The sequence below is a fragment of the Rhinatrema bivittatum genome, chromosome 5, assembly GCF_901001135.1.
Source record: "Rhinatrema bivittatum chromosome 5, aRhiBiv1.1, whole genome shotgun sequence".
NCBI lineage: Eukaryota > Metazoa > Chordata > Amphibia > Gymnophiona > Rhinatrematidae > Rhinatrema > Rhinatrema bivittatum.
Window position 1 is genome coordinate 306,992,293 of NC_042619.1, and position 14,793 is coordinate 307,007,085.

Sequence of the window (14,793 nt, forward strand, 5' to 3'; positions counted from 1 at the left end):
GGTCCTGATTCCATATGTCCTTAAGGAACTGAGAATTAAGGAACCAAGTGAGGAATCTGATCATGATGAGATGGACCGGTCATGGAGGGCTTAAGAGGTCCATCAAAGGCTTTCCTATTTCATAAGTCTATAAAGAAGTTGGTGCTCTGGTCTGAAGGTTGGAAGACCTATGGATTAAGTTATATCCATTGCCGGAGGACACTAGCTTTGTTGCGGATGCCAACAGTGGATGCTTCCGTGTCGGCTGTCACCAAGAAGACAACTGTTCCGATGGCTGGTTCTGCTGCACTTAAGGATATGCAGGATAGGAAGTTAGAGGTCTTTCTCAAGAAGATATTTGAAGTGTTTGCTCTGAGCATTCAGGCTGCGGTGTGCAGCAGTTTCATGCTTCGGGCTGGTTTTTCGCAGCGGTTGCAGTCAGAAGCAAAACAGGCCAAGTGGTTGGAAGCTGTAGTGGCCTATGAAGCAGATGCATTATATGACCTCATCAGAATGTCCTCTAGGACTATGATGTCAGCAGTCTTGGCTCCTTTGGTTGCGGAACTGGTTGGTGGACATTTGGTCTAAGTCCCAATTAGGAGTGCTGCCTTGGAGGAAGAAGGTCTCATGATGGGAGAGCATCAACTAGGTGCAGCAGGAAAGGATCCTGTAGCAAGGACCTGCTCTCCAGGTGATGCATTGTCCTTTCGCACTGAGGATATCTCCCCAAGGCCTACTGCCCAGGAGGTTGGCCATCATAGTTGGTGATTCGATTATTAGGAATGTAGATAGCTGGGTGGCTGGTGGGCGTGAGGATCGCCTGGTAACATGCCTACCTGGTGCGAAGGTGGCAGACCTCACACGTCACCTAGATAGGATTTTAGACAGTGCTGGGGAGGAGCCAGCTATCGTAGTACATGTGGGCACCAACGACATAAGAAAATGTGGGAGGGAGGTTCTGGAAGCCAAATTTAGGCTCTTAGGTAGAAAGCTTAAATCCAGAACCTCCAGGGTAGCATTCTCTGAAATGCTCCCTGTTCCACGCGCAGGTCACCAAAGGCAGGCAGAGCTCTGGAGTCTCAATGCGTGGATGAGACGATGGTGCAAGGAAGAGGGATTCAGTTTTGTTAGGAACTGGGGAATCTTTTGGGGAAGGGGGAGTCTCTTCCGAAGGGATGGGCTCCACCTTAACCAGGGTGGAACCAGACTGCTGGCGCTAACCTTTAAAAAGGAGATAGAGCAGCTTTTAAACTATAACAAAGGGGAAAGCCGACAGTCGCTCAGCAGCGCATGATTCGGAGAGAGGTATCTTCAAAGGATACTAATGATGCATTAGAATTAGGGCATCCCGACAGTGAGGTTCCAATAATAAGAAAAGTAGACCAAGTGCCTGTAACTAAAAACTCACCTGATCTAAAAAATTCTTACTTATCCCTATCAATTAAAAAGCAGAATGAAAATACAAACAAAAAACAAACTTTGAAATGTTTGTATGCTAATGCCAGAAGTCTAAGAAGTAAGATGGGAGAATTAGAATGTATAGCATTGAATGATGACCTAGACTTAGTTGGCATCTCAGAGACATGGTGGAAAGAGGATAACCAATGGGACAGTGCTATACCTGGGTACAAATTATATCGCAATGACAGAGAGGAGCACCCAGGAGGCGGTGTGGCGCTTTATGTCCGGGTTGGCATAGAGTCCAACAGGATAAACATCCTGCATGAGACTAAATGCAAAATTGAATCTTTATGGGTAGAAATCCCTTGTGTGTCGGAGAAGACTATAGTGATAGGAGTATACTACTGTCCACCTGGTCAAGATGGTGAGACGGACAGTGAAATGCTAAGAGAAATTAGGGAAGCTAATCAAATTGGTAGTGCAGTAATAATGGGAGACTTCAATTACCCCAATATTGACTGGGTAAATGTATCATCGGGACATGCAAGAGAGATAACGTTCCTGGATGGAATAAATGATAGCTTTATGGAGCAATTGGTTCAGGAACCGATGAGAGAGGGAGTAATTTTAGATCTAATTCTCAGTGGAGCACAGGACTTGGTGAGAGAGGTAACAGTGGTGGGGCCGCTTGGCAATAGTGATCATAATATGATCGAATTTGATTTAATGACTGGAAGAGGAACAGTGTGCCAATCCACAGCTCTCGTGCTAAACTTTCAAAAGGGAAACTTTGAGAAAATGAGAAAAATTGTTAGAAAAAAACTGAAAGGAGCAGCTATAAGAGTAAAAAATGTCCAAGAGGCGTGGTCATTGTTAAAAAATACCATTCTAGAAGCACAGTCCAGATGTATTCCACACATTAATAATTCACTTTTTTGAAGGCGTTAATAAACATGTGGACAAAGGTGAACCGGTAGATGTAATATACTTGGATTTTCAGAAGGCGTTTGACAAAGTTCCTCATGAGAGGCTTCTAGGAAAAGTAAAAATTCATGGGATAGGTGGCAATATCCTTTCGTGGATTGCAAACTGGTTAAAAGACAGGGAACAGAGAGTAGGATTAAATGGACAATTTTCTCAGTGGAAGGGAGTGGGCAGTGGAGTGCCTCAGGGATCTGTATTGGGACCCTTACTTTTCAATATATTTATAAATGATCTGGAAAGAAATACGACGAGTGAGATAATCAAATTTGCAGATGACACAAAATTATTCAGAGTAGTTAAATCACAAGCAGATTGTGATAAATTGCAGGAAGACCTTGTGAGACTGGAAAATTGGGCATCCAAATGGCAGATGAAATTTAATGTGGATAAGTGCAAGGTGATGCATATAGGAAAAAATAACCCATGCTATAGTTACACAATGTTTTGTATAGCTGTTCTTTAATAATCTGCTTAATATTGGCACAGAAGTGCTGAGGGATCTTTAATATCTAAGAACTGGAAGGTTCCTAAAGGTGTCCGGTTAAAACCAGACTGGGTGTGGCAGAGAAGCTAATTAGTGACCTGGCTAGAGCATTGCAGACTGCTTAGTGGAAGACCAAAAGAGGAATCTTCTGTTCCCGGTGCAGATAAGGCTGTCTTAAAATTTGAATTAATATATAGTAGAGAATCTGTGCATAATATATATCAGTGTTTCTTAATATTCCTCTACTGGTGATTTGATTTACTAGCCTCTGAGCGCTGTGTAATAGGAAAGTCTCTCAATTTCCCTTCTTTCAAGTGCTCTTACTCTTAATTTCTGTGGTGCTCTTTCTGGGGAAAAAGTCTCTCAATCTCCCTTCTTTCAAGTGCTCTTACTCTTAATTTTGGTGGTGGTCTTTCTGGGGGAAAAAAACAAACCACAAAAACAAAAAAAAAAACCCCAAAACCCTGCTGGTTTACTTTCACTTTTCCTTCTGATCATTGCTCTGTGCTCCATTAATATCTGAGTTCTCTGTGAAGTAGAACTGCTCAGTTTATACCTTTCTCTAGGTCTGTTATTATATAATAATTATAATTGGTTCCTTGCAAACTGTCTGTTTTTTAAGATCCAGTATAACTGCATTTCTATTTTGTATAGCTGTTCTTTAATAATCTGCTTAATATTGGCACAGAAGTGCTGAGGGATCTTTAATAGCTTAAGGACGAATAAAGTTCCAGAAAGTGTCCTGCTCTACTCAGCTTGTCCCAGGTTCAACTGTTTGTTTCCCACCCACCCCTGGCCTTAGATTCTAATATAGACTGACTAAATTAGCATTAGCAACAAGATAAATTAGTAAATTGTTACCATCTAAGAATCACCAACCCAAAACTTTACCAATATGAGAACTATCCTTTGCAACTGTTGTGGAGCCTTTATTCTGAGGGAAAACATCTGGAAACGTAGAACTTGCCCAATCTGTGCACAACTCTCTTCTATGAAAAAGGAGCTGACTGAGGTTAAAGCTCAATTAGCTTTAATTACAAAAAATACACCCACATTGCATTACTCAGAAAATAATTCCCCAATACCAAAGAATAACCAGGAGTCAAGAAAAAGAAATACAGTAGGCTCAGGTAGGATTACACATGTGTCCCATAGTCACCCATTCGTGACAGATTTGCAGCCAACAAGTATACCCCCCCACTCAAGCAGGTCATTAAGTAAATCATTAAAACCAGGATTACAGTGGGCTCTGGTAGAATTGGACCAGTTACTAGGAGACACACACAGTATCAAATGCAACAAGAACAAAAAGCCTTCCCTATATTAAAAACTGAAGTCCTAGAGAAAAACATTGAAGTGTTACCAGAAAAGAGAGAAAACCAATGCATGCAGAATTTCAAGATACATAACCAAAAGAAAAAGCAAATTGAGATGGATAACTCTGGCATCAGTGGCACAACTGCAAAAGGAAAGAGTGAAGTGAATAACAAATCTCAACTAAAGTCTCATAAGGAGTACAGGAAAAGCAATAATCTTAAAGAGAGTACCTGGAAAGCTATGACCACAAATGCTCATAGTTTGGGAAATAAAATACCAGATCTGCAGGCCCTAATGATAGAGGCAGAAGTGGACATTGTTGCTATCACAGAGACATGGTTCACAGAATCTCATGATTGGGATACGGCAATACCAGGCTATAACTTGTTAAGGAAGGACAGAGTGGATAGAAAAGGGGGAGGTGTGGCTCTTTATGTCAGAAACAATATCCAAGCATCTGAGCTACAAGGAAGTTGGGGCAAGGAAGAAGCACTATGGGTAGACCTAAAAACAGATGATGGAGCATCAATTTATATTGGAGTGGTTTACAGGCCCCCGAACCAAAAGGAAGAGCTGGACAGAGACCTGGTTGAAGACATCCATAAGATAGGTAAGAAGGGAGAAGTGGTGATCGTGGGTGACTTTAATATGCCAGATGTAGACTGGAAAATCCCATCTGCAGAATCTAAAAATAGTAGAGCAATAGTGGATGCCATGCAAGTAGCTTTGTTCAAACAAATGGTATTAGAACCCACGAGAGAAGGAAATATACTCGACTTAGTGCTCACTAATGCAGATAATGTCTCTGATGTCGAGGTGGGCACCCACCTCAGCACCAGTGATCATCAAACAATATGGTTTAATATCACTAAAAGAATAGGGAAAAGAACCACAAAGACCCGAGTTTTACAATTCAAAAACACAGACTTTGAGGAAATGGGGAAGTACCTAGAGGAAGAACTAAATGGATGGGAGAATGAGAGAGATGTGGATCAGCAGTGGATCAATCTAAAAGGAGCAATCACCAAGGCAACTACTCTTTATGTTAGAAATGTAAAGAAAAGCAAAAGGAAAATGAAACCTATCTGGTTCTCAAACGAGGTGGCTGACAAAATTAAAGCTAAAAGAACAGCATTCAAAAAATATAAAAGATCCCAAAGGGAGGAGCACAAAGAAGAATATTTGATTCAACTGAGGGAGACGAAGAAATTAATCAAGTTGGCAAAAAGTCAAGCGGAAGAGAGGATTGCCAAGGAGATAAAAAATGGTGACAAAACATTTTTCAGATACATCAGCGAAAAGAGAAAAGTCCATAGTGGTATAGTGAAATTGAAAGGTGGAAATGATCAATGTGTGGAGAGAGACGAAGAAATGGCAGAAATATTAAATGAATACTTCAGCTCTGTATTCACTAAAGAAGACCCTGGAGAAGGACCATTTCTACACAAGAAGCTGGAGGGTAGTGGAATAGATGAAAATCATTTTACAGTAGAAAATGTATGGGAAGAGCTAAAGAATCTGAAAGTGGACAAAGCCATGGGGCCTGATGGGATTCATCCAAGGATTCTGAGGGAGCTCAGAGATGTGCTGGCGGGTCCGCTGTGTGACCTGTTCAATAGATCCCTAGAAACGGGAGTGGTGCCGAGTGATTGGAGAAGAGCGGTGGTGGTCCCGCTTCACAAGAGTGGGAACAGAGAAGAGGCTGGTAACTACAGACCGGTTAGCCTCACTTCGGTGGTGGGAAAAGTAATGGAGTCACTGTTGAAAGAGAGAATAGTGAAATATCTACAGTCCGGAGAATTGATGGACCAGAGGCAGCATGGATTCACCAGGGGAAGATCCTGTCAGACAAATCTGATTGACTTTTTCGACTGGGTAACCAAGGAATTGGATCAAGGAAGAGCGCTAGATGTCATCTACTTGGATTTCAGCAAAGCTTTTGATACGGTTCCGCACAGGAGACTGGTGAATAAAACAAAAAGCTTGGGAGTGAGTGCCGAAGTGGTGACCTGGATTGCAAACTGGTTGACGGACAGAAGACAATGCGTGATGGTAAATGGAACTTTCTCTGAAGAGAGAGCGGTTTTAAGTGGTGTACCGCAAGGATCGGTGTTGGGACCGGTCCTGTTCAATATCTTTGTGAGCGACATTGCGGACGGGATAGAAGGTAAGGTTTGTCTTTTTGCGGACGACACTAAGATCTGCAACAGAGTGGACACGCCGGAAGGAGTGGAGAGAATGAGACGGGATTTAAGGAAGCTGGAAGAGTGGTCGAAGATATGGCAGCTGAAATTCAATGCCAAGAAGTGCAAAGTCATGCATTTGGGGAGTGGAAATCCGAATGAACTGTATTCGATGGGGGGGGAAAGGCTGATGTGCACGGAGCAGGAGAGAGACCTTGGGGTGATAGTGTCTAATGATATGAAGTCGGCGAAACAATGCGACAAGGCGATTGCAAAAGCCAGAAGAATGCTGGGATGCATAGAGAGAGGAATATCGAGTAAGAAAAGGGAAGTGATAATCCCCTTGTACAGGTCCTTGGTGAGGCCTCACCTGGAGTACTGTGTTCAGTTCTGGAGACCGTATCTACAAAGAGACAAGGACAAGTTGGAGGCGGTACAGAGAAGGGCGACCAGGAAGGTGGAGGGTCTTCATCGGTTGACATACGAGGAGAGATTGAAGAATCTAAATATGTACACCCTGGAGGAAAGGAGGAGCAGGGGTGATATGATTCAAACTTTCAGATACTTGAAAAACTTTAACGATCCAAAGACAATGACAAACCTTTTCCAACAGAAAAAAAATCAGCAGAACCAGAGGTCACGAGCTGAGGCTCCAAGGAGGAAGACTAAGAACCAATGTCAGGAAGAATTTCTTCACGGAGAGAGTGGTGGATGCCTGGAATGCCCTTCCGGAGGAAGTGGTGAAGTCCAAAACTGTGAAGCACTTCAAAGGGGCATGGGATAAATATTGTGGATCCATCAGGTCCAGAGGACGCATATAAAGAGCAGGTAGTAAAATACTGCACGGAGCGGCAGTAGCCACAGAGGCATTCACGGAGCGGGATGCCAGTGGCCAGTGGTAGGTGTCCACCTTCATGGAGCGGAAGGATGTAGGGCTGTCATCTCCCAATTAAATAAAAAACAAAAACAAAAAACAAAACAGGGATGGGATCCATCAGGTCTAGAGGACACATATAAAGAGCAGGTAGTAAAATACTGCACGGAGCGGCAGTAGCCACAGAGGCATTCACGGAGCGGGATGCCAGTGGCCAGTGGTAGGTGTCCATATAAAGAGCAGGTAGTAAAATACTGCACAGAGCGGCAGTAGCCACAGAGGCATTCACGGAGCGGGATGCCAGTGGCCAGTGGTAGGTGTCCACCTTCACGGAGCGGAAGGATGGAGGGCTGTCATCTCCCAATTAAATAAATAATAAAAAAACCCAGGGATGGGATCCATCAGTTCTAGAGGACGCATATAAAGAGCAGGTAGTAAAACACTGCATGGAGCGGCAGTAGCCACAGAGGCATTAACGGAGCGGGATGCCAGTGGCCGGTGGTAGGTGTCCACCTTCACAGAGTAGAAGGATGAAGGGCATCCATCTCCCAATTAAAAAAAGAAAAGAAAAAAAGAAAAAAAAACAGGGATGGGTTCATGGGCTTATAGGTATTACCAATTATTAGGCTTTTCAATATTTGATGATAGTTAATGTGACTTTCAAGGCATTCTTCACTTTCGGTGCATGTCCGGCATGACTCCTTGCTTCAATGACAGGGGAAAAGAAAAACTGATACTTCACACATTTCCAGCATTGCCCTCTGCTTCATGGCAGAGAGCTATGCTGCCGCTTACCCAACTAATCAAACTTAATATTTCACTTGGAAGCAGCTCCAGCACTGCTCTCTACATTAATGGTGGGGGTGAAAAGGGAATTAGAACATAAGGTTACTAAGAGCCAAGAGAAACAGTTAAGTATGAGAACAAATGTGTGAAGCTTGCTGGGCAGACTGGATGGACCGGTTGGTCTTCTTCTGCCGTCATTTCTATGTTTCTATGTTTCTATGTTGGGTTCCATATTAGGTGCTACAACCCAAGAAAGAGATCTAGGCGTCATAGTGGATAACACATTGAAATCGTCGGTTCAGTGTGCTGTGGCAGTCAAAAAGGCAAACAGAATGTTGGGAATTATTAGAAAAGGAATGGTGAATAAAACGGAAAATGTCATAATGCCTCTGTATCGCTCCATGGTGAGACTGCACCTTGAATACTGTGTACAATTCTGGTCACCGCATCTCAAAAAAGACATAATTGCGATGGAGAAGGTACAGAGAAGGGCTACCAAAATGAAAAGGGGAATGGAACAACTCCCCTATGAGGAAAGACTAAAGAGGTTAGGACTTTTCAGCTTGGAGAAGAGACGGCTGAGGGGGGATATGATAGAGATGTTTAAAATCATGAGAGGTCTAGAACGGGTAGATGTGAATCGGTTATTTACTCTTTCGGATAATAGAAAGACTAGGGGGCACTCCATGAAGTTAGCATGTGGCACATTTAAAACTAATCGGAGAAAGTTCTTTTTTACTCAACGCACAATTAAACTCTGGAATTTGTTGCCAGAGGATGTGGTTAGTGCAGTTAGTATAGCTGTGTTTAAAAAAGGATTGGATAAGTTCTTGGAGGAGAAGTCCATTACCTGCTATTAAGTTCACTTAGAGAATGGCCACTGCCATTAGCATCGGTAACATGGAATAGACGTAGTTTTTGGGTACTTGCCAGGTTCTTATGGCCTGGATTGGCCACTGTTGGAAACAGGATGCTGGGCTTGATGGACCCTTGGTCTGACCCAGTATGGCATGTTCTTATGTTCTTATGTACCCTTCAAGGGGAGAGGACTTAGAGGAGCTGGTGAAGTATCTGGGTGAAAATAAGTCACATAAGCTACCCGAGGATAAATCAAAGGGCAGAAAAGGTGCCTTCTCCTCGTGGCCTCACTTCCGGATGAATCGGCGTTTTCGGCAGAATCTGGCAACAGGAGGAGCCCAGAGACAAGGATCTGCCAAGCAGCAATTTTGGAGCCAGTCCTTTTGAGGTCGAAAGCAGAACAAGGATGGTTCCAACCAGGGGGCGTCGGGATCCAAGTCTGCACAATGAATTGAGGCCGGTCCACTCCTCTGTGCCAGCCGAGGGGATCGGTTGACTCTTTTCTACGCGGAAAGGGCCAAGATCACGATGATCACTGGGTCCTGTGTGATAAGACACAGTTATGCTTTAGAATTTGCTTGCTGCTAAATGACATGTTTATGGTGTCTCCTTTCGCCTACGCAAGCAAACATCGGGTGGTTCAGGAAACCATCAACCATTTACAGATGCCATGGGGGAGCAGGAGCCAGGAAGGTACTCCATTTATTTTGTGGTCCCAAAAAAGGAGGGAACTTTCTGCCTGATCCTGGATCTGAAGAAGGTGAATGCAGCTCTGAGTCCCTCATTTTTGTATGGAGACCCTACGGTCAGTAATTGGCGTGCGCAAAGGAGAGTTTTGGGCATCTCTAGATTTCACCAGGCTTGCTTGCACATAGCAATATGGCCGGATCATCAAATAGTTTTCTGGTTATGGTTTTGGGGTTACATTTTCAGTTTCGTGCTCTGCCCTTCGGTCTGGCAATGGCCCCGAGAACCTTCACCAAGGTGATCATCATGGTGGCAGCGGCTCCCAGGAAGGAGGACATCCTGGTTCACCCATATCTCGATAATAGGCTTATTCGAGTGAAGTCAGAGTCTCTTTGCAGTCAGAAAGTGGCAGTGGTACTGCAATGCTTAAGATCCCTGGGTTGGGCTGTGAATCTGTCAAAAAGTTAGTTGACCTCTTCCCCAGAAAAACAGCTAGTTTGTGACAAGGCCACGAGAAGATGATGATTTCAAACTTCTCTGTCTCTCACTCTCCTCCCACTCACTCTTTCCCCATCTCTAATCCTACCACCCTTTAAAGAAGGACTATCAAACACTGAATCCCCTTTTCCTCTTAACGAAAGATGCAAGAGATCCCAGGAGTGCTTTTTGATGGAGTTCAATTAATAAGGAAAGTTTTGAAAGTAATTTATACATGTAAACATTTTACCTGCATTAATCTGCTGATCTGAAAATTAGCTTCCCTAAACACAGCTAAGTGTGCGCGCATTCTTGCACATCATGGGGCGGATTTTCAGAGCCCTGCTCACCTAAATCCGCCCAAATCCGGGCGGATTTAGGCGAGCAGGGCCCTGCACGCCGGTGAGCCTATTTTACATAGGCCTACCGGCGCGCGCAGAGCCCCGGGACTCGCGTAAGTCCTGGGGTTCTCCGAGGGGGGCGTGTCAGGGGCGTGTCGGGGGCGGGCCCAGTCGGCGCGGCGTTTAGGGGGCGTGTTGGCAGCGTTTTGGGGGCGGGTATGGGGGCGTGACTACGGCCCGGGGCGGTCCGGGGGCGTGGCCGCGCCCTCCGTACCCGCCCCCAGGTCGCGTCCCGGCGTGCAAGAGGCCCGCTGGCGCGCCCCGACAAAGGTAAGGGGGGGGCTTAGACAGGGCCGCGTGGGTGGGTTAGGTAGGGGAAGGGAGGGGAAGGTGAGGGGAGGGAACGGGGGTAGGCTGCGCGGCTCGGCGCGCGCCGGCTATACAAAATCAATAGCCTTGCGCGCGCCGATCCAGCTTACTTTTGCTTGCGCCTGATGTGCCAGCAAAAGTAGGCCAATTCGCACTATTTGAAAATCTACCCCCATGTGTGCTTTTAGCAGCACTGAAAGGGGGCATTCCTGGGGATGTGTGTAAGTAGGGGGAGGAAACATACACACTTAGATGGCATCTTCAACTCCATGAGCAAACGTTTCCAGTAAAATTCTATACACATACAAAGTAGGTGCAAGTTAACAGGCGAGCTTTCATTTTGAGAATTGGCACAAAGGCTGCAGGGGGAAAGCGTGTGCGGGTTTTGTCCCAGTGCAGACAGTTTGAAAACAGCCTCTTACATATTTAAGTTTAAAGTGGCACTGTTATGGTTGATGAAACATGAAACCTTAAAAGATTAATATTGTTATCCTAATATTTATCTTTTTGTCAAGTTTTTAGATATGTTTTGCCATCATTTAGTCTTTGGAGGGTTAGTTGTTTTTTTTAATCAATTTTGAAAATATCCATGAAAATGTGATAGCTCTAGGGCGAGAGAGTGTTACTGCAGTGACTGACAGTTCCTTATCTCTGCTGCAGCAGCAGTGCTAATGCAGATTGAAGTGACAGCAACTCCACAGCAGACTCAACCAGTGATGTTCCTTCCAGTTACTGCTCCAAACCAAATCTCAACCATTGTCAAACTCCCATTTAACAAGCCCCATATTGCCTTGGAGTACCTCTTATTGTGGAAGAGTCTTTCTCCAGGCACAACTTCTGTACAATGATAATACTCTTGTTTTTATAGTATGTGACATTTTTTAACTGGGTCCATTGGCCAGGGCTGGGGAAGTCCCTGCACAGTTTACAAAGTATTGCTTTCACCCTCATTCTGCTGTCTTCAGCGGCAAGAGGCCTCTAGTCATGGCAGAAAGCTGCACTTCCCGTACGCTGCTGGCCAACACTGATGCTGCCAGACCTCCACCTTCCATTAGGTGAATGTGCACCATTTGTGCACATAAAATAGGCCCTGCGGCAGGAAACGCTGAGTGGCACCTCCCGATGATGTCAGCTGACCCGTCTATTTCAGCAATGGCCCTGCAGCATTACTTTGCCTCAGAAAAGGGGGTGTCCTGCCTTCTAGTTCGTGTTGCTTGTGTGTTCCTTTAACTTTCTTAACCCCTTGACCATGTCCTAAACCTTGAGTCAAATGTATCAGAACAATTCGATTGATAGATGTCAATGCCTGTTTATGAAAACTACCTCCGTTACCCATTAGTACTTGTTGATTTATAACTATGAATGTTACTTTTGTAAACTGTTGTGATCTTTTACATGGAACGACAGTATATAAAATGTCTAAATAAATAAATACTGTTTTCCTGTGTTCCTGAATATAGCCTTGTTTTCCTGCCTTGCCTCATCCAGCCTTGCTTTCCAGCTTTGCCTCATCATATCTACCTTGTCTCCAGTGTCTTCAGTGTGTCTTCGTCCACCCTTGGCTTGACTCTCTGGATCTTGACCTCTTGCTTAGACCTGACCATGATTGCCTGTCACTGGACCTGACCACCCTTGCTAGCCATCTGCCCTGCCCTTGGCCTGTCTCTGACTCTGACTCTGTTAATCTCCTGTCTGCTCTGACCCCAGTATGCCTTTGGATTTTAGTTACCTTCTCCACCATAGGGACCAGCTAAAGTCCTGCCAGCCATCAGAACCGAAAGGTTCAACCTGTGGGAGCGGTGGCTGGTATAGGTGAAACTCCAGACTGTCCCACCATAGTGCATTTGCCAGTTGCCAGTATAGGCCTCGTGGATTTGCCTCGAGGCTGCACAATTGGCTCACACACCCATTATCATTCACAACTGCCTTTGTATGTTATCATGGACTTTTTTTAAAATCCCCAATTCTTATTTCAACCACTCCATTTACATTTTGCAGTTGTGAGTTGGACATATTATAGAGTCTACCCTGTAGCATTATAGGGTGAATATCTATAGGAACTCCCATATACCACAATATACAGTGGTTTTCAAATTCCTCTTGTCCTCAAGCCCCCTGGACAAAACTGCTTTTCAAGATAAACTGCAAATATTCACTATTCCAATCGTAAGAGAAGGTAAGCTCTGGAAACAATTGTCCAAGAAATTAGTGGAACTTCTATCCTTGAATGTATTTAAAAGCAGCTTAAATAAATATATTTGAAATGGTTTAGGCCCAGTGGAACCTGCCCAGAGACAGAAGATGGGTTACATAAACCCCTGAGGATCTTTCAGATTGAAAGCTCATGCAGAGATCAGCCACCAAGTAGATATAATACTCAATGCTGGTTTATTCAGGTACAAGTTGAATTTAGGTATAGCCTGGCTTACAACTACTGCAGGCATAAAATAATATACAATGTAATTTAGAATGCTAGGTACAGTCAAGTCTATTGTTCCAATCCTGGGTTCAGGTTATCAGTAAACCTTCCTCTTGACAAACAGACATAGTACCTCTAAACAAGGCATCCACAATATAACGCCCGGTATGACTTCAGATTACTTCACCACCAATATAAATTCTTCACATATTCAGTATCAGAACTCATGGGGCTGTACCAGGGTCTGCATAGCTTCGTGGACTCCTGGCCGTTCAAATGTTGGAAATGCCTTCCTGATGTCCCAGCACCCTTTTTGAGTCTCAATCACACTCTTCAAGAGGCAGGGCCGTGCAGCAGGCTATCAGCTGCCTTGATCTGCATTTGTTAGTCATTCTGTGGCTCTGCATATGTCACCACTCCTAAACTGAGCACATCTCACACCATGATTCTCCATTTGTGTACACTGTAAAGAAGCTATTTGGTTTATCCTGAAAAGCAGACCTGTTAGGGGGCGGGTTTCTAGAACCAAACTGGAGAACCACCATAACACATATCGTATTCATTCTACATACATGGATTCCTATAGGTGTAGTAATAAACTCCTCGATTTAATTTCTGTCACCTTATCACCCTTCCTTTGTGTTCTGCTTTGCAGTCATGGCCCTTGAGGATTCCCTGAAGGTCCCAGAGCAGTGCCTCCAGGGTCCTAAGTTCTGGTGTCAGGACTGGGAGATGGCGTCTCTCTGCATGAGAGAGCAGTACTGCATGGAGCTCTGGCAGAACATGCCACTGGAGGTGAGACGTTTACATAAGCTATTCTTTTCTTCTCCGGGGGATTTTCCTCCTACATTTGGGTTCTCTCTCTCTTCTTCCTATGGGTCTTTCATCTCTCTTTGGTCTTTCCGTTCCCTTTCTGTCTCATCTACTTTTCTGTCCCTTCTTAACCTTTATTGGTTGGGTCAGATTTATTGATTAGGAAAAATGAAACCACCAAGTAAATGTAATCATCATACAGTTTTCAAACAGAAAACTTTTTTCCCAAGGATTTAATTTTCTGCAACTTCTAGAACACACGTGTGCAAAAATAAATGACTGTGGGACTTTTGTCCTAAAGAGCTCAATTGTAGATTAGGGCAATACTCCCTGGGATAGATCAACCAGGTGACTGACAGCAGAGACAAGCTTTTACTTGCAAGTGTGGATGGGCCAGGGAAGTACTTTCTGACAGCCATAACTGATGGAGCAGAAATTAAAGGTTTGGGCCCTTGTCCCTTTGAGTCTCCATCCTGTTAGAATGGGTTGTAACAGTCACAAAAAGTAAATGAAGAATATCCGTAGCCGCTGCCCTGACTCTAGCAGGGTAGAGGGGCTCACAGGGGGTCACGAGCAAAAGAGGTATCCATGCCTCCCGTGGGTTTCTTTCCCAACAGAAGATGATATGGGTTCTTCTTTTCTGGAGGTCTTCTGAAAAGAAAAAGTGTGATTGAGACTCAAAATTAAAGATCTTTATTGGCTACTGAATGCAGGTAAAAAAAAAAAAAAAGCCACACCAGCCACTATAGCTTAGTGCACCAAAATTACAGAAAAAGAAAGTCCAGCAACAATAAAAAAAATAATCTCACATTAGCACAAGC

At 44.2% G+C, this 14,793-nt stretch overlaps 1 protein-coding gene across 2 annotated transcripts in view; it reads left to right on the forward strand.

The window, feature by feature from the left end:
- The window catches only part of LOC115092872 (prosaposin-like), a 91,101-nt gene that overhangs the window by 32,879 nt on the left and 43,429 nt on the right, over positions 1 to 14,793 (forward strand). For both annotated transcript variants that reach the window (XM_029604261.1, XM_029604262.1), the window contains one exon: positions 13,815 to 13,954. In XM_029604261.1, the coding sequence (XP_029460121.1) occupies positions 13,815 to 13,954 (140 nt within the window). The remainder of the gene's footprint in view (positions 1 to 13,814; positions 13,955 to 14,793) is intronic.